Source organism: Cibotium barometz, chromosome 8 (assembly GCF_041138505.1).
Source record: "Cibotium barometz isolate CiBa-2024 chromosome 8, ASM4113850v1, whole genome shotgun sequence".
NCBI lineage: Eukaryota > Viridiplantae > Streptophyta > Polypodiopsida > Cyatheales > Cibotiaceae > Cibotium > Cibotium barometz.
The window spans coordinates 51,086,066-51,106,355 of record NC_141053.1 but is presented as its reverse complement, the minus strand read 5'-3'; the positions used below and the strand labels follow the sequence as shown (position 1 = coordinate 51,106,355).

General features: G+C 42.3%; 1 protein-coding gene across 6 annotated transcripts; it reads right to left on the bottom strand.

The window, feature by feature from the left end:
- Positions 1-13,048: 13,048 nt before the first annotated feature.
- Positions 13,049-15,874, bottom strand: LOC147636379 (uncharacterized). Of its 6 annotated transcripts, none has more exons than XM_086801815.1 (4): positions 15,719-15,874; positions 14,460-15,566; positions 13,645-13,817; positions 13,049-13,550 (listed from the first exon to the last, which is right to left on the bottom strand). In XM_086801815.1, the coding sequence occupies exons 2-4, from the start codon at positions 15,549-15,551 to the stop codon at positions 13,439-13,441; spliced, it is 1,377 nt and encodes a 458-aa protein (XP_086657941.1). In that variant the 5' UTR covers positions 15,552-15,566; positions 15,719-15,874; the 3' UTR covers positions 13,049-13,438. The 6 variants fall into 6 exon arrangements, with proteins under 6 accessions (XP_086657941.1, XP_086657943.1, XP_086657946.1 ...); XM_086801817.1 differs by having other exon boundaries at positions 13,049-13,311; positions 13,414-13,550; positions 14,460-15,826; XM_086801820.1 differs by having other exon boundaries at positions 13,049-13,306; positions 13,414-13,550; positions 14,460-15,826.
- Positions 15,875-20,290: the final 4,416 nt, after the last annotated feature.

Genomic DNA, 20,290 nt, shown 5'->3' with positions numbered 1-20,290 from the left:
GTGTTCATTAATGCTCACACTATATGTGTAACCTTGTGCTGTCCATGTGTCACCTTTTGACCATTGACTTCACCTTTTACAAGTGACCATACAAATCAACCTTTGATATTAGACCCTTAGTCTATTCATTTTTTTTTCTATTGTGCATGCTTCTTCTCTTGTTCATGTGACTCACTCTCTACCTCTTCCTTGTACTCTTTGGCACCACGTATCTCAACACTGCCACTTCATATTGCCGAGATTCAACAATATGACATGGCACTCGCCTGCCATGTCGTCATCGCAAAAACAACATTTGGTTAATCTCTCGCCATGTCATCTCCTCGTTTGGTTAATCGCCTCATTTTGTTAATTTTTCCCTAGTTGTCTAGTGCTTGCATTTTCGCCAACAAGGTCGTTATGAAATGGAGTGTACATTGCCAGAGCTGTTAGTTGTTCCATCTGCAACATGAACACACATAGCACTGCAAATTCCATGTACAATGGCGTGAATAGAGCTGGCTATGCTACCAGCCAAACAACAAAATCCTTAACAGCCATGGAAGTCCATGCCATCAATGATGAATCAATTCCCAATGCTGACTATTATAACATAGCCGACGACCCTCTTGGTGCAACACGCGTTGCAAATTGCTTTGTCTCAACCAGTGTAAATCATGCCACAAGCAACTTCTCAACCACTTTCCCTACAACTCCTTACCTACCTGTGGTGGCCATATGACATGGCGCTGCCATGTCATATTGCCAAGCGTTGGCAATATGAGGTGGCCACCACGTCAGCCACCCTTGTTTTTAGACCCATAACTATCTAGTTGTGCAACACCATAGCACCATAACACCACAACACCTGCCGGCTATGTAAGAGGCTAGTTCACACTTCAAAATCTATTTCTAGACTTTCACTTCAAGTGTCTCACTTTCGAAAAGCATACATTTGTTAATCCCATTTTGGATTAACAAACATGATCCTCCAATTGAGGACATTAATAAGTGTCATGAAACGGTACTATAAAAGTTATACATTATGAGATATTGGCCACCCAAGGCCTAGTTAAGTAAGTTTTGGGTGCCCAAGTGTGAATAAGGGCCAAATGTATATAAAGCATTTTCTCATAATGAAAAGACACAATCCCCTTTGTGCTATAGAGATCTCTTCCTTGTGTCTTAAGAGAGATTGAGAGAGAGAGCATTCTAGCATTGTTCCTCTTCTATGCTTGTGTGATTCATGCTTGTGTGGAAGAGTGAGAGAGAGAGTGATTGCCTTATACGACGGTGTGAGCGACTCTACGGTGATAGCGTGGAGGTGGAGCTTAACAAGCGAGCTTGGAGGCCTCAAGGGACTCAAATTCAAAGCATTGGTAAGTGCCCTACAACAGTTGTGATCTATTTCTCATCCTTTAGGTGAATGCATTGAGTTCCCTCAAGGAGGTGTGGTAGCCCATAACATTTTTGGCGCCGCTCTGCTGCCGGGGAAACACCTTTGTTTCTTCCATCCTCTTGGATTTTCAGCTCCCATTGCATAAGATTTATGATTGCCCTTGCATTTTGGTAGTGCATTGTGTAGAAAAGGAATGGATAAGATTTGTGTGGTAGTAAGAAATCGTGAGAAATTGGTTGTGATGTTGAGTATGTGTGTGTGGTGGAGTGGTCTTAGGATAGAGCTTCACTATTTTTTCTTGTTAATTTTGATATTTGCATCATTAGAAGCATCAACGTGAACGAACAGGTTGGTGCTCTATTTTCTTCTTTTTCAAAACTTCACAAAGATCAAAAACATAAGGAGCCATTGATTGTGCCAAGAACCTGCATTCCATTCCTTAGGCATGGCACAATTAATTTGGGATGATCCGTTGGATAAGCATTTTGCACCCAAAAACATAACATTCGACGTAGGAAGTTTCCACGTGAAATTGTAGAAAAACGTTCACACCGTGAACTTTTTCTACAACTTCACGCCGCGAATCGCTCCAGACATGAGCGCTGCAATTAACGCCGCCAAATCATGGGATTGCCTTGCTAAAAATAGGCAACCTTATCCTGACATCTCTGATGCACGAAGTCTGACTAAATTTTTGAACACGTGAAAGTTCAGAAAAACTTTCACGGCATGAACTTTTCTAGAAATCTTCATCACAGCGTGAACTTTTTTAGAAATCTTCACGGCGTGAACCCTTTAGAAAATCTTCACGGTGTGAACCCTTTTGTGTTCACGACGTTAACTTTTTCTACAAACTCATGGTTTAGTTCAAACCAACGAGCAGTCAGGCCAAGGTCATGAAGGTCGGTAAGGGAGGGCTGCCTATAACAAAGAAGAGGGAATCTGACCCTAAAAGAAAAAATCTTTGAACACGTGAAAGTGCAGAAAAATGTTCACGATGTGAACTATTTTTGACACTTCACTTAGTGAACTATTCTCTGCATTTTCACGGCTTCAAAATTAGAGTGATAGAATCGGAGAAAAATCAAATTGGATCGACAAAGTAGCTTATCAAATCATACATACATGCACTTAAGATCTAGAAAACTTATCGGAGACGATAGTGCATCAAATCACCTAGGATCTTCCTATCAAAAAAGTGTGGGTTCAGGTCATTCCGTAAGCACACACCTGAGTGCCTTAAGGAACTTGACCACCGTTAAAACTAGTAGTGAAGAATCCATGGAAAAAGGGATGAAGTACGCTGGGTTTGGGGAAGAGGAGAAACCACCTTCCCCAAATAGGTCCAGTGGTATCATTGATATCGCCCGGGGATTTTTTGGTCTCCGAACCAATCATGAGACGAAGAAGCACAATCTGCGGGCATGGGTCCATCAACGAGCACCACTGGATGGTCCACGACATGAAGTGCCCATCCAAACGTCAAATCCTAGGTTGTCGAACACCGGGACGACATGGAAAGTGCGGCCAGGGACGGGTCAAATATTTTTCCCCACCTTAGAGGAAGTAGAGTTATATCTCAAAAGGAGCGAGGTGGAACGACAGCTACGAGAGTTGAGCTTGAGGAAACAAGAGCTCGATACTTGAAGGCGAGGGCTGAGAAAAAGGAAACGGGAAGTTTAAACCAACTCCAATCACGGGGTAAGGAACCAGAATTGGTTATGGGAAGAAGTGAGGGAGAAATTCCAAACTTGGAACCCATAAATCCAAGGTACAACGGCAGAAGGACCATCCCATGGACCATAAATACCTAGAAGAGCCAATACAGGAAGGGGATAAGGTCTAGGAAGGGGGGAGAGAAATTCCTCAAAGGCCAAGGATAGATCCAAACATCGACCTTAATGCAGCCACAAGGACAGACCTGCTAATATGGCGGCAGAGAATATGGTGGCAGAGATGGTCCGAGAACTAGGCACTACTCTAGAATCCTGACCCTCCCCAGATGAAGCCACATATCATTTCCAAACTCGTCCAAAAGTTCTCTAGGGACAGAGATCCTATCCAACATGTACATATTTTTGAATCCACATGTGAAACCTGCGGGCGTGTCAGTGATGTGACAATGATTCATGCCTTCTCACTAACCTTGGAAGGGAAAGCGCATCAGTGGTTCTGAACCCTCAAGCCTGAGGATAAGGTTAACTTCACGACTCAAGAATGTTTTGTGCCCACCTTTTGCTCGAAGTGGTGACAGATGGAGCCATGTGGCACAGTTACATAATATCAAACAAAAGGAAGTTGAGTTGATGAGAGACTATGTGTCTCGACTTAAGCACTTAAATTCAAGGTGCGAATTATGGGAGACGTTAACTAACGATCAGTTATTGCCTTGATTCCGGAGAGGGGTTAGAGAGACCACAAAATGCATGATTACCTCTGGTACTAGCCCAACCCGTTACTCTTGATGCATGTTGCAAACTGGCAATTGAATATGAAGATAATATGCTTGAATTGCCGCAACTGGAAGATGTCAAAACATCTTCAGCAACTACGACCTCGTGTGTCTCGAGTCACCAAGAAATTGGAACTCAGAGCAAGCAAGTCAGAAACATGATGGTGGATGAGCTCAATAATGCTATATTAGAGAAATTGAAAGTAAAGGAGGGAAGAGAAACATATGGGCATAATCATCTTTATCCCCGTAGGGAATTGGTGTGGTGCTCTATGTGCAGATTGAATCACACTACCACCGAATGTCCACAATTAAGAGCCAGGCCATTACTCTATTGTGCCCCACTGTGTAAAATTAGGGAATCATGACACTTCAATGTCCAGATATCCAAGATTTCAAAATGTTACATAGCTACCAGTACTTAAAGCTCCATTGGCTTTACCTGTGCCACCTGTACAGATCACCGCTACTGCTGGACAACCCAACTCTTCCTACTTACCTAGGGGGATGTTCCGGGTACAAGATGCTTCACCTATGCCACCACGAGTTCTACCACCACAACCACCACATGCTAAAATCAATTAAGCATTAATTGAAGAGCCATCATAAGATGTTGATATGGTGCATGAAGTAGAACTTAGCAGAGAGTACTATGAGGAAATGACGGAGGTTATGCTTGAATATTACGTCCTACAAAATAACACGCCAGTACCTATGTTTCAAACTACGGTACAGTGGAAGGGCAAGGACATAAACTCGAATCTGCGAAGAGAACCGCTACAATGTTTTGGGTGCAGAGGACCGCATCTCGACCACATCAAGTCGCCGAGTGCCCAAACAAGAATATGGTTCATACACACCAACCCCAACAAGTGGATGCTACGCCCAATGACATGCCAATACTCACCTGGTACTAAATGTGGGATTGATCATTTGATCAAGGACTATCTATACTATGCAAGTGGTTCATTGACTTCTACTGCCAATCAAGCCACCATCCAAACCATTAGTGTACAACGTGGAAATATCACACCACTCAATGTCCTAAAAAGAGCTCAAGCTCAAATAGGAGACAAGGGAAAGAACCGAGTGGATGCGACTATTTCTAGAACTAGCCGTAGGAGAAGAGTGAAAAAAGTGGGTAAGGGTGACACAAGGGTCACAATCAAAGATAGATCCGAAGAAGATACAATCGACACTGAATCCACCTAATCGAGAGAAGAGGGGGATCAAAGGAGCAATCACAAGGGGCCGGACCTAAAAGAGCAAAGGGAGCAACCAACCAACTCCTAAAGGAGTCGGTGAAAACCCCGACGACGAGGAAATAAGAAAGCTCGAAGACGCCAGGGCCTTAGTCGAAGAATGCCAACGGCTTCATGAAGCCAAAGCTAAGGGCTAACCGGGTCATGGATACAATTTATCCATGAAAGGAGCCAACCAGGGAAAGGGAATGGGACGTACCTACCGCAATTCTAGAAGAAACAGAAGAGGGGTCCCAAGTAAACACACTGTCCAGAATGTTTGAGGAAAATGCATTGGGGGAGTCCATCCATTCCTTTCCTATGGAGGTATGCGAGTCACACACACGTGGGGAGAACCCTCTATCTCCAAAAAACCCAGAGACATAGGAAGTCTCGCATCTCTGCTATCCACGCCTATACAAATGTCATTAGGGTAACTATTACACAATTCACCAACCCTATGGACATACATAAAAGAATGGGTAGAAGGCGGACTAAACTATAGATGAGGCTCTGCCACCTCTGGCAGAAAGAACCTTGAGACACACAAGGAAAACCCAAGTCTTTAAGATACCAGTTAATCAACTGGGGCGTTATTACAAAAGCGACGACACAAATGCTATAATCTCGATTCATCATAATGGGTACCAGACACTGGCTATCCTCGATGGTGGGGCAGGGGTTAGCATCATCACAAAACGTTGCTGGGAAAACTGGGAGAAACCTAATCTAAAAAAAGCAGATCTAATCGTTAAAATGGCTGATGAAACATCTTTGAGGCCCATTGGACTTTTGGAGAATGTGAAATTCAAACTCTTTACGTTTCGCTACCATCATACATTTGTGGTCATGGACTTCCTGCACCACCAACCCGATTCATATGACATAATATTGGGGAGACTCTTCATGAGGGATTCCAAATTGGTGCATGATTGGGCCTTAGATCACGTGTATATATGTAGGGATTCACAAATCTTAAAGATTGATCTGAGAACATGGAAAGCACACCCCATGGAAATGACAATTGTTTGGAAATGACTCAGTCACAACGGAATGGACCACCTCTATACAAATATGCCAGCCCTCGAGGGGATCCCAAGGAAGAAGAGGAAATGAAAATGTATGTGTCACTTCCTCCTCTAGACTTCAGTGAAAACTATATGCATGTGTTGGGCACCATAGATGTGATGCAACCCAGGGAGACCTAATATGTGGAATCTGGAACTGTCCCCACCACAACCTCTATCTGTATGGTTAATTGGTAGACCATTGATGAAGCATCAAAAGAGGAGACATCGAGTACAAAAGGGACCATAGCACAAGGCCGTACCAATGCTCAACGCCTCAGAAGGTGGCAAAAACAGAAACGATATATAGCTCAATGAAATGCCCTATTAACGAAGAAAACCCACGGATGCCCATTGGTTGAGATACCTTGAGGCCACTAAGGTACACGATGAGTTCTCCAAGGATTGGGGTGAGGAGTTGAGTAAGATATTGCTGGAGGGAAGACACAAGGAGAAAGTCACCCTTCAAGAGCTAGAAACACCCAAGCTTACAAAAGCTGGGCGCCGAAAACGCAATAAAGCCTTGGCAGAAGAAGAATGTGAGGCTAGAAAGATCATGGCTAAAACCAAAAGTGAAAATGAGGATAACCAGACTTTCTCTCAGTACTCGACCACTTCAAAACCCATACTATGTGAACGAATGGAAAGTTGTCCAACTGACGGCAACAAGGGTTAAGGAGGATGGGCTGTCCACATCATACGATGGCCTGACAAAAGTCAAGGAAGTGGATATTGCGGGACCAGGGGAGGAAGCTTGACCCTTATACATTGCTAAAAGGACTTGACTTCGGCTGAAGAAGATGAGCTCACCACTCTCCTTAAGGAATTTAAGGACCATTTCGCCTGGAATTGCAAAGAGATGAAGGGGGTACCACCTGAGGTAGTATAGCATACGATTCCAATCATGGAAGTGTCGAGACCAACCAGGTAGAAACCATACTAGATGAATCCTAAGTATGCAGCAATTGTAGAGGAGGAAATAGACAAGCTCATTGGCTGTGGATTTCATCTATGAAATCGAATATACAGATTGGTTATCACCGATCGTGATAGTGCCAAAAAAGAATGGAAAACTTAGGGTATGTGTTGATCTTAAAAAGGTCAACAGAGCCACTAGGAAAGACCATTATCCAATGCCCTATATACGGAACGTGTTTTGGAAAGAGTGGATGGGGAGGAAGCTTACAGCTTCTTGGATGGATTCTCCAGTTACAATCAGGTGTCCATAGCACTAGAGGACCAGCACAAGACAACTTTCAATGCAATGTGGGGGACATTTGCATATAAGGTAATGCCCTTTGCCCTCACCAATGCCCTAGCAACATTTCAATGATTGATGTGCACAGCCTTCAAGGACTACTTACAGAAGTGGTTGGAGGTATTCATTCACCTATCTATTAACACACCCTATGGTTGCTCCTACACTAACAAACTCCTCAATTCAACTAACCAATTACCCATCAAAAAAGAAAGGAAAAGATGGTATCAACCCCACCAGTCTCAGTAGGCTGATGTGCTGTTCATGTACAGATGTCAGCCTTAGAGTCGAAAGCTCTCGAGACCCCAGCTACGATTCAAGCTAGCACCACTCCCCAACAAGTCAGAGAGAAACGACGCCAGCGTGGGTCCCAAAGTTAAACTTTTTGGGCCCTTATGCCCAAGCCTTCCATGGGGCCATAATCAATAAAGAAGCCCTCATGGCTCATGGAAAGGTAGCCCTACATTACCACAACCCAGAATGCCTCCAAATTCTAGAGGAGGCCAAAGTCAAATCAAAGCTGGACAAGGTGGGTTTGGGGAAAATGGCACAGATACTCCCAAGAAGTATCGACACAGAACTCTACACCGAGTACCTTAAGACCTACGACAAGGGCACCAAAAGGGGAACTATCACCAAAGTTGACGGCACTACCGAGCAACTCCTCATCACAGAAGAGCTTATACGGGATGCTTTGCAGCTTTCGCCCGCGGTCAAGGTCCACACCCATGCCATCGACAAAATGCCTCTGAATGCAATGCTAAAGAAAAGTTCTTACAACTCAAATAGGGCCGAGTATGAAAACATCTGGGATGAGGCTATAGAAAAAGCTTATAGGGCCATGTCCTTAATGAAGCTGGTGAGGCCCGTGGACAGATATAACAGGGTGCCCTTAAACAGAATTGCAAAGGTACATGAGGAGAAAGAAGAAGACTGGGCCTACTATGTCCATAGAGAGATGGAGAACTACTTAATGACCAATCTCCTAGTAATAATGCATATGGGTGCACATGTGCACATGTACATTACATATTGATGACCAACATGGGTTTGCACAACATGGGCTGTGTGAATATATATTACACATATACATATTGATGATGACCAATATCCTAGTAATGTGTATGGGTGCACATGCAGATTACATATTGATGACCAACATGGGTTCACATAACATGGGTGTGCATATATATTACACATATACATATTGATGATGACCAATCTCCTAGACTTAATGTGTATGGGTGCACATGTAGATTACATATTGATGATGACCAACATGGGTTCACACAACATGGTTGTGCATATATATTACATATATACATATTGATGATGACCAATCTCCTAGTAATGTGTATGGGTGCACATGTAGATTACATATTGGACGAGCATCATCGGCATGAGGGCACACGGCGCATTGGTCTATCATTGGAGTGTGCGTTGAAGTGTTTATTGAATGTAAACCTTAGTAGTTTAAGGTTTACATTTATTTTTCACCTTTTCTCATCTTTATCTCAATGCTATATAGGTTACTAAGATGTAGGTTTATTTTTCTCATCAATTCCATGGGTACCCATTCACTTACAAAATAAGGATACATATTCATCGAAGGGAGTGCAATTCTTATAATATTGCCATCACTACCAAGGACCTCCAATAGTCTGTTTAGGGAGAGGCTAAAGATATTTTGAAATATGTGAAGCAAGGACCTCCTATTTTGAGAAGCAAAATATGTGAAGATTAGACTTAAGAGAGGATACTACTTCAAGAGATCTTTTGATAGGTTTACAACTAGTGGATTAATTTAAGTTTTTACAGTCAAAAGGTGAACAACAAAGTAGAAGCTATTAATTCAAGTTTATGATTGGTTTAATTTTTTACATTCAAGTTTCTGATTGATTTAAGTTTTTACATTCAAAAGGTAAACAACAAAGTAGAAGCTATTATTTGAACTTAAAGGGTCTATGTTAGAGTGCTTGAACTATCTAAAGTGATTTTGAACATCAATTCTTTGAGGATGGCTTTCATGTTTCATGATTTGTTTTAAAAAAAATCCATGTAAAATATAAAAAATTGGTAAAAAATAAAATGTTAAAGTTTTAACATTTTTTAACACTAAAATTAAATTGGTTAACACTAACCCTAACCCTAATACAAGTGGTAATAATTGATCATTTATTTAGGACCCTCCTAACAAGTGATTGTCTCTCTCTCTTTCTCTCTCTCACACACACATCTCTCTCTATCTCTATTATGGATTCCAAGCTTATTTTCCCCAACAATGAAACAGGTGAGATGAGGGTGCCTTTGAGCAATGGCAAAGGCTTTGTGAACAATGAATTTCTTATTCAAAAATGTTTGCCACCCATCACATTTGAAGGGTTTAGAGGCGACCACAATCACAGGAGATAAAGAGACACGTGTTGCCCTTGTTCCACTACAAGATATAGAAGGTAAGGACCTCTACTGTCCTTGATGATCTGATATCTCTTACATATGAGGTATGTGTAAGAGAAAAATCCAATACATCAATTGGTACCTTTAATTATGTGAATATTGAAAGTTCAACAAATTCTAGATGATAGTCTGCTCTACAGAAGACATTTGTATTAGATGCAGTGCCTCTATACACCCAGTTACCCAACCACGAAGTACTTTCACCCTTGAAATCAAAAAGCATTGTAGAGTTCGTGTTGAACATGAGGAAGGAGAACACTTTGACAAATCTAGTGAGACATATACCACGGGTGTTTCAGGTGAATGAGATTCCTAGATTCTATGATGGGCATGTAATATTTGAGTTTCCTTTCACCATGGGTTTTGGAGCAGGAATGGATGGCATGGATCATAAGTACGATGGTCACATGTGGACAAAGGAAGCTACATCGAATGTCAACTTTCCCGAGGTGTGTAGGATAAGCCATTGCATTGGTCAAATGCATTGTTTACACACCACATGCCCTTGGTATTTGAACAATGGCTTCCCTAATGACATTAGTTTCAAAGGGTGCATAAAGAAAACTTGTGGAGTTGGTGTCCTAGCCATTAATGATGGAGAGCTCAATTGTCAGTATTGCAAAAAGCCTACTACTTGCAAGGTATCTTGTGCGTGTAATGTGTATTATGTCATGCCTAGTGATGACACACTAACACGGCTTCTAATCCACATCAAAATTCATTCACACACTATTGCAAAAAGCCTACCTATTGCAAAAAGGCTACTACTTGCAAGGCATCTTGTGCGTGTATTATGTCATGCCTAGTGATGACACAATACACACATGAATTCATTCACATGGTGTCCAAGCCGGAACATCGAATGCATTGCTTCATAAGACTAAAGCAATGGTTCAAAGAGTAATTAAAGTTGATGCAGGTTGTGATCAAAGGAAGGTGTAGATGTGTGTTGCGAACGAGTTGGTGCTAACTTCATTAGTTAAATAAGGAGATCAAGGTCATGACCTTGGAGATACAGAATTCAATAATGTGTTAGAAGAGCTCGGCGTGCTAGTTGAGAAAAAGTGGTGAGTTGAATTAGAGAAGCATTTGTTAAGGCTATACATACATAGTGATTAAAATTTCCTTTCTTGTAGGTTTTGAAGGTTAGTAGCTCATGCATGCCAAGGACCACCTGTGTCATCATTTGGCTATATTTGAAGAGGGATCGCAATTATGACTTCTTCCATGGAAGCCGATTTCTAGGTCAAGGCAATGAAACTGAACGTTGTTTTGTTTTCAAGATGTCTACTATTATAGGACCAGCCTTAGGTGTCGAACTCGTCATAGCATGAGGCGTTCAGGAAATGGTGATCTAAGAAGAGCTTGGATCCAATTTGACCACACTAGATGCATCATGTATTGGGTAACAATGGCTTGTCACATTTATGATCCAAGTTAGTAAAAATGGCTTATCTCACTGATAATAATGAAAAGGTAGTTCTTTGTTACTACCTCTTTTAGCATATTGACTTTTAGATGTAGCTTGTAGGAGCTTCTAACTATTACAACTTGCGAGATGACAGAAGAGGGCAAGACTTCCCAAGTATTGTTTTGGGAGTGCATAAATAATGTCATGGTGACACATGGATTTGAAAAGGCAGACTTTTAGTTTCATAAAGATAAAGCCCAAGCAAATTGGAATGTCGTTAGAGAAGTCTACAATGAAGGAAAAGAAATGAAAGGTCAGGAATGTTCATGTTTATTTCATTGGATACAAAGTCTAAATCATATTGCAAAGTATGTTAATAGGTAGTAAAAAGTGCGGTCGCATGATTGTAGGATGTGCAAAAGGAAGACTAGTCACATGATGTGGTTTTGCAATAATGACGCCATGCATACATGGGATGTGGATAAGAACATTGACCATCCCCCGCACAATGTGCCTACTATATGGCCAATGTGGCTGAAGGCACAAATCTGACAGTTGAGGAGGTTGATGCATTGGTGCTTGCTATAACTTACAGAGTAAGCCATTGGGAAGGGGGCAACAAACTCCTATGAGCTTAGGTCAACCAGGACTGCCTAGAGAAGAGACAAACACATTTAAAAATGATATGTCACGAGATGGCCGTCGCACACAATACAGAATAGGAATTTAAGAAGAAGCTGCAAAAAGAAAGCAATAGATAAACACAAGTACATGTGTTTTAATCTTTCAAACATGAGGCTTTCACCATTGAGATATTTGGAAAAGGTTCTCATGTGGGAAGTTATGATGTGCACATTAAAATGCATCCATCATGCACATATTCAGATTTATTGAGAAGGGTCAACCAGCCGCAAAACCCTACTTAGCATGCAAGCACTTGTACTTTGTGTATATGAGAGTCATAGGATTGAGCCAAAATGAAAATATGTTTATGCACCAACCAATTTTGACAGAAAGGGAGGTAACCGAATGTTTGCACAGAGAACGAACTTACCCTGAATTGGTTAGTTGGGTCAAGTGGAAGCTACCGATGCCTATCTTTTATACCAATGTTAACCTACGGTATAGTCACTTGAGTTCAGTGGGCTCTACCTCATGTTGCTGACCATAGTCATCTACTATCTAGACCAAGTCGGGTTAAGTGGTCTCTACCTCATGCTACCAACCATAGTCATATCCACACCAAGTTGAGAGCCTATTCAAAAGCACACCATCTCCTTTGCTCATACACCAAATTGAGAGCCTATTCAAAAGCACACCATCTCCTTTGCTCGTACACTCACACTATTGGGAAATAGAATTATTGTGATCATGTTGCTAACCATAGTCATCTACTATCTAGACCAAGCTGGGTTAAGTGGTCTCTACCTCATGCTACCAACCACAGTCATATCCACCATTTCTACACCAAGTTGAGAGCCTATTCAAAAGCACACCATCTCCTTTGCTCGTACACTCACACTATTGGGAAATAGAATTATTGTGAACAATTTTTCCGATAAGATTAGTACTACGCAATATCTTTGTTCAATTGGAAGTTGTGATTCACTAAGCTCCCACAAGGTCATGTATTTTTGTGTGCACCATAGACTACATTTGTTAAAGGGCCACCTTAGGTTGTTAAAGTTATACAACTCCTAAGGGTTGTTAGTTTATCTAGTTACCTACGATGTAGAGAAAGAGACACATTGGGGGAGAGAGAGAGAGGGGGAAATTGCAAAGTATTAAGGCACCAATATATTCTTTTATAAAAAGATTATATACATTAGGAGGGGGAGAGAGAGATACTATTGCAAATAATTAAGGCAGCCATAAATTCTTTTACAAAAAGATCATATACATTGGGAAGACCCTCGTAAGTTTAATCGCCCAAAAGGGTGAAGTATATGCAAATGCATAGTAGGGTTGATCAGATGGATAGTAGTAGTGGAAGCCGCCTTGGAGCATCGAACGTTCCAAACGTGAGAAGCTCGAAGCCAGGACTTCGCTAGGAAAACGAACGTGAACAGTTAAAAGAGTAACTGTCTACAAGCTTATTAATACAACTCAACGGAAAGAATATATGAAGCGTTTTAGAACAGAACCACACGTTTACATTATTCGGGTAGCCTAGCTTACGCAGGCCCAGCGGACACCAAGCTGGGCAGGCTTGAGAGATTGGAAGCAGGCGAACCCTCCTCCTCCTCCGAGTTCCACAAGAAAGAGGCGTAGGCGGCCATGACATAGCTGCCAAACAAGAAAACGTCAGTTAATTGACGGCATGGATATCATATCGTGACACAGTTAGGGCACATGGCATGGACCGGATTGCCAAGCTCACCTATCATCAGGCGCTGCTTGGACGGCCCGCTCGAAGTAACTGGCAGCCCGCTCTCGGTCTCGGTGCACATCCCATATTATCTTGGCATATTGCCCTAGCAGCTCCCCATCGCCAGGATTAGCCAAAATGGCCCTGTGGAAAAATTCCTCAGCTCTGCAGTAGTCACGCTTGGCCTGTTGAACAGCCAAAACTGTAAAATCAGAACGATGGTGAATATATATATATATATATATATAAGCTCTGCAATAGTCACGCTTGGCCTGTTGAATAGCCAAAACTGTTAAATCAGAACGATGGTGAATATATATATATATTATATCTTTATATGTATTTACATATATATATATATATACGATGGTGCATATATTTATATACACATAGATATATACATTACATATAATAATAATAATATATATATATAAGTATACGTATACATTATATGTAATATATGTATACTATATGCATACGTAGTATATATATATATATATGAATGTATTATATATATATATGTAAATGTATATATATATATATATTTGTATGCATGTACTGGTACTCAACCGGCACGTATATACATTAAAAAATGAAAGTTGATGTAGTATTTACATTAAAAAGTGAACACAGAAATAGAGGCTGGAATACAAAAAGTCAAAAACCATCACAGGAGATGTTGGTAGATAATAGCAATCTAAAGGATTTTTTTTTCTTTCCTCTCCTTGTGCCTTAATATATATATATATAACCGGTCCCAATTTTTTTTTTCAAAGAGTGGATTCCTAGAAGACTTAATTTCTTTCTTTGCGTGCAATCACACTAACCTCTGCTAGATACTGAGCGTAATTTCTGAGCAGCAAGGGGTGGCCAGGATTTTCTTTGAGCATCTTCTGATAATGTAAATCTGTCAGATCTGAGGCTCCTCCTCCACCTCCTCCTCCTCCTCCTCCTCCAGTAATTGCCGGTGGCTTTCCTCCAGGTCCGCCAATACCCCCACCAGATGCCATGTCGCCACCGCCACGGATAAATACTTTCGATTCAGAAGCTCGGCCACGTGCCTGCATATTGTTGCTGCTGCTCGTTGGGTGCGAGTAGATCTCTCTTTCGGCTAGTAATGCAGAGCTGCGATTCGCCCCCGTTGGCTCTTGCCTTCCCAAGAATGCTGATGCGTTTGCTTGCAGGACACGTGCCAGCGAGCCTCCTTTCTTAACGCCAACTTGGCCACCGATGACTTGCAGTACTTTGGTTGGCGACTCCTGGGTTAAGGCTTGGTTTAAGAACCCTAAGCTAGCGTCTGCACAAGCTGAATGCAGAATGGTTTCCTCGACGGGAAGCCCAAGCTGGTCAAAAACACTAGATTTTCTCTCTCCCTCTTCACTTGTGAGAGAAGCCGACTCGACCTCTTCTGGAATGAAGTCTTGCATGCCCAAGCCAGATGGCCCAAAGCAAACAGATGGAATTGAGCTCAGTGACCTCCGTCTGCTCAACGGCTGAGGCCATGTCTTTCTCACATTAATAGCGCTCGCTTCCTTAGTACCACCAACAGAATTAAGGTAATTAAGAGACTTACCGTTGCACAGAAGAGTGCCTGCAGCAACTCTAGCTGATGTACAAGAGCCGACTAGATGGCATAAATCACTCTCGGACTGCACCTTTCTTACCCTCGTAGACCAACCCATGGTTTCCTCTCCATCTACGAGACCCCATCCTAGTTCTTCTCCTAGGGATGGGTCACCCACAAGTAGCCTTTGGGGGTTCCCTTGGCAGCTCGACAGGCTCCCGCTGTTTGAATTAGTCCTTCTTAGCGAGACACACTTGGCCTTGATCTCTCCGGAGGCCTCATTTTTTTCTGCAAGTGGCTCAGTGGAAAGCAGCAGGGATCCCAGGACGGGGGTTGATGAGCTCCTAAGCAGCATGGCAAGGCGACAATCCTGCGATCCAAAAGGGCACAAAATCGTGTGTATATGAGGCCGATGTTAGAGATGTAGTGCGAAAATGCAACAAAATCGCGCACCACATGCACAGAATCCTTTGAGAAAACTAATGCGTATATATACTCTTGTGCTACAGGCTTGGAAGAAACCTGATATTATTATGCTAGGGGATCTGATTGAGGTGTTCAGAATAGAAGCTTTCAATAAAGAAAGCCAGGCAAGAAGAAGCAATTTATAGGGGAACAAGAGGCCAACGAAGTGAAGCAACTAGGAATGGACGGAAGGGAGAGGACAAAGGGTAAGAGTTTGGCAGGTGAAAACATGTGGTAAGACAGGCAACAACAACGATGTGAGGATGTACCCCCCAATACACCAAAATTGATGTAACTATATCTCTAATCCAAGATGAAGTCGACCTATCCAGCACTTAATTTACTAGTAAATTATAATATAAAGCGACCATTTCTCTAATCCCCCGACAGTCCACTTCCTTTTTTAAATTATTTGAATATATATATATATATATATACTAACCTTTTTTCTTTCCTTTTATTCTCTGCCATCCAAATTTTTGATTCCCTGATCCCTCTCCTTTTTGTGGGTCCTATAGGCTGCATCATTTGCAACTATCACGCAGTTTTTATCCACGTGGCGCATCCACACACGCTGCATCAGATTTGAAAGTCGTCCATGTAGGCCCCAGCTTCCTCTGAGTAACATTGAGTTAGCAAATGGGGGGATCTGCTGACATGGCCACTGTTAATTCGAGCTGCTGGCCCTTATCTCCACGTGGCAGACATGTACTCGTCTACTCAGATATTTTTTTTGCGCAAGCCTTCTATTGGAATTTGTTATCCTAAACATCGCTTTCAATCTTTGACGTGGCAAAATGTGGACCATGGGCGCTGTAGCGCTTACCTTATTCTAAAGCATGGAAAGGATGGGCGGCGGAACTTGTTGCCCGTCCACAACTCCCGCGGTCCACCCATTGTTACATTTCAAACACAAATACAATGGGTGGATATGTGTGTAGCAAGCCTAAGAGGCCTTTCCCACATCGTTGTTGCTACATGGGTGTCATCCCACCTTGAATGCTGCTAAAGACTTCATTCCACTTGGTATTCTCATGTAAATTGCGTGAGGTGATGCTTACCTACAAGGCCAAGTTTCTAAAGGAAAATGTGCCAAAATCGACACACTTTCATTTTTTATGCTCCAAGTTATGAGAAAAATGATGCCACCATTATTCCCACTTAGCCAAAAATGTGTGTGCACTTTTACCACACACGTTGGAGCTAGGGACTTGCCAAGCACCGTGTGCGAGCCACGAATGGCTGCAAGCACACAACCAGGAAACCAGCAAGTTCAAGACGAGGAGCAATGGTGTGTCACTCACCGCTCATGCCGTCGTCGTGAAGGATTCTCGCACCGCGATGAAGAAGGAGCCGCCGCCACTGCTCTACCGCCTTGCCGTCGCCGTGCCGCCACACAATGCTCTACCGCTACACACTCTCTCCCTCTCTCTCTCTCACACACATACCCGCGGGAGAAGGAGATGGAGAAGATGAAGCAAGAGCACTCCTTGTATTCAACACTGAGGTTTTAGGTTACATTTGACTTTTATATGTGACCTGGCCGTTCACACATGGACGCCCACACATGGTCGACCGATCCTAACCCTTATCCTGATGAAATTCGAGGTGCACCTCTTATCGGCGATCACCCAATCCCCTTACCCTTTACATGTGGTGTCGACAAGCCCGCCCCATGACTTAGAATACGCAAAATAATTATATGACGTAAAAAGGAATACGTCTCAATGTCCGCCATAGGTTAACATGTCCCCCTTCCTGATGTAGATTCCGTCCTCGGAAGCTATGGTATGGTAAGCTCAACAGGGTTTGTTGTGGTAGATTGTATCTGCAAAACAGGGAGTTAGAGTGAAAGCATGCTTGGTCTTCAAAAGATATAAAGTATATCAAAAATAAAATCAAGCATGTTAGACCACAATGGAAGTATGCCATGAGAACCTAGTTTAAGAGGTCACATTAAGGAGCTAGCGTAGCAAATTAATAGGAGTTTAAAATTATTGAAAGTAATTCAAGAGTTAGCAAGGTGTCGAAGGTTATTCAAAGTCTACAACTGGCCTAAGTGAAGGAAAATTACCAAGCTTAATAAATAAACATATGACCACAATGTGTCTATTCTCAAAACAAGGTAATCCCAAGAGCCTAAGGACACAAGAGACATCAGAGTTATAGGAGTCTTGCCTTTATTTCTGTTATGCACGTGATAATTTTTACGAACAATGGCGACCTCCCTAAAGCAAAACTAGCATCGATCTTGGTGCCATGTTTACCACAAGGCCTTCTCCAGGAATCTACTAGCTCACCTTAGGCAAGGCTACCCCCTACCAACCCAGGGCATTGGTCTGGAGTGGAATACTCCTCCCCTACCAAGTGTTAATAGGGCGATAGGCCGACATGGAAGCACATAATAGACTTACATTGCCATTTTTTGTAGGCCTTTCTTTTTTATTTTTTATATTTCTCTTTGGATTTTCGCTCCCAAATTATCATACATTCTTACATCCTTTCGACAAAGGGGTAGAAGCTATGTCTTAGAGGTCAACACACATGGCCCGGTTGTTCAAGCATTAAGATGGTTTTAACCCTAGACCTAAGACAACCATATTCCAAGGTTAACTAAAGACATTATGCATTCCCAAGAATTTCTAAAATAAGGTTAAACTCATTAATGATTTACACTAACACCTTAGGCAACTTCAAAAACTAAGTAGTGCTTTGACAAATTCCATGTGGTCATGCATTATAGTTCATGCAATTAATTGAACAATAAAAATGAAAGAGAGTGGGCATGGAAGAATTACACCTGTATTTTGGAGATCTCTTTGATTCGATGAGAAATGCCCGCAATTTGATGTAGATATCCATGTATGAACATTGCGGCAGTCCCAGGACTATGAAAGTGAACCCACCTCAAACTTTTCAACTTGTACAATTAACTAACAAGCACTATACCTCGAGAGGCACATCGGTGGGAAAAAATAAGGACTCATTTAAGGACACAAAACTAGAAACAACTTGAAAACTCTAACCTACCTACCAGTCACCACACTAATATTGAGGATCAAGGTAAGAGGATGTTGTAGAGTCCTGGCTGTAGTCCTAAGGCTAAGCCTCTATCCGCACCATCTAAATAAATAAAATCAACCTCGGTAGTGCCATGAGTCTCATCCGTCCATTCATCGTCGTCAGATATATCTTCTTCGTTCTCCCATCCACATGGACTCGTCAAGAATGTAACTATACGAGGATAGTCATCCTGTGGAAAAGTAAAGACTTGGGCTATCGGGGATACGTCCTCTACGGAGTAGGGGTCAGTCGTGGTGGTCAATAGGAGAATTAGCCATTCTAATTCCTCAACATTTCTCTCGTCTCGCTGGTGGCTAGTACATCTATATGAGCCAATTCGGTTTACAGGATAGCACATGTGAAATATCTGAGAAAGATACAGATGATACCTCTCACCAAAGGTGGGAATGGATGGCTTAGATGCGGGACCCTGAGTGGTCAGGCTGAGAGCTAGTTCTTCTTGCGTTGTAACTCGCCTGGTTGCCCAATCAATATTGCACTTGGTGGCTAACATCCATTTGCGCTCTAAGTTTACAGTTCCCTCCATGGTACCAGCAGGCATAACCAAAAAGCTTTGAACCACAGTCCCCTTGTCATATGCAACAGGAGTGTGCAGAATTCTCGAGATAGTGGTTTTCTTCTTATTGATACTCTTAACTTGGATGGTACTCTTGGATAAGGGTGGTTTTCCAAGTTGACACCACACTCCATATGACAGCAAATTGTGTTGAGCTCCCGTATCCAATAATGCATTATATAGCACCTCCCCAGTAAGGACTCTGTAGCTCAATTGGGTATCGTAGAGGCGGGTCAGATTCTAGTGAATCCTCCTCTGCCTCCTCGAAAAATGCGTGCGTGATCCCCAAGTTGGCCTCTCGTTGGCGCTTAACACGCTGCTGGCGTTCTTTAGCTTCAACTCTCGCTTGTATCTTCTTAAGCTCAGCCTGTTCTTTAGCTGCCTTCTTCTGATGGATTGCATGTAATTCCTCTTGGCTTAGGGGGTCATAGTATCTTTTGAATTTACTCCCATTGAGGAATCCAACGATTTCAACTCCGTCGAGTGTCTCCACTCGGATGGTACCTTGCGGGGTAATTTCACATACTCTGTATGGTCCCTTACCAGCATAGTTTAGCTTCTTCTTTTCGTTATGCACTCCATACATCAGGACTTATCCCCAACTTTGATGTCCTTGTCTTTCAGGTGTGGCGATCAAACCATTTCTTCCTTCTATCCTTCTCTACAAGGGCATTGTACACTGCCAATTGTCTTTCTTCGTCTAACTGCTCAAGGATATACAAACGCTCTACTAAGGGATTACCATCCCAACCCTCTTGAGTAGCAACACGAAGACTAGGAATAACAAATTAATTCCCACGGCATGACTGCTTCTTGGCCATTACCATCTTGAATGGTGTGCAATTAATAGCCACTTTGTACGCAGTATGATAGGCCCATAAAGCTAACGTAAGCTTTAGATCCCAATCCGTGCGATGAGCCTCAACTATCTTTTTCAGAATAGAGATTAAGGTCTTATTGGTACTCTCGGCTTGGCCATTCGCTTGCGG

What these genes read in the sequence shown, in the direction of transcription:
- LOC147636379 (XM_086801815.1), bottom strand. Translation starts at nt 15,551, where the DNA reads ATGCTGCTTAGGAGCTCATCAACCCCCGTCCTGGGATCCCTGCTGCTT. An exon ending in ACGCTCAGTATCTAGCAGAG is followed by an intron (nt 13,818 to 14,459) that starts GTTAGTGTGATT and finishes GCTGTTCAACAG; the next exon opens with GCCAAGCGTGACTACTGCAG. An exon ending in CAAGCAGCGCCTGATGATAG is followed by an intron (nt 13,551 to 13,644) that starts GTGAGCTTGGCA and finishes CTTGTTTGGCAG; the next exon opens with CTATGTCATGGCCGCCTACG.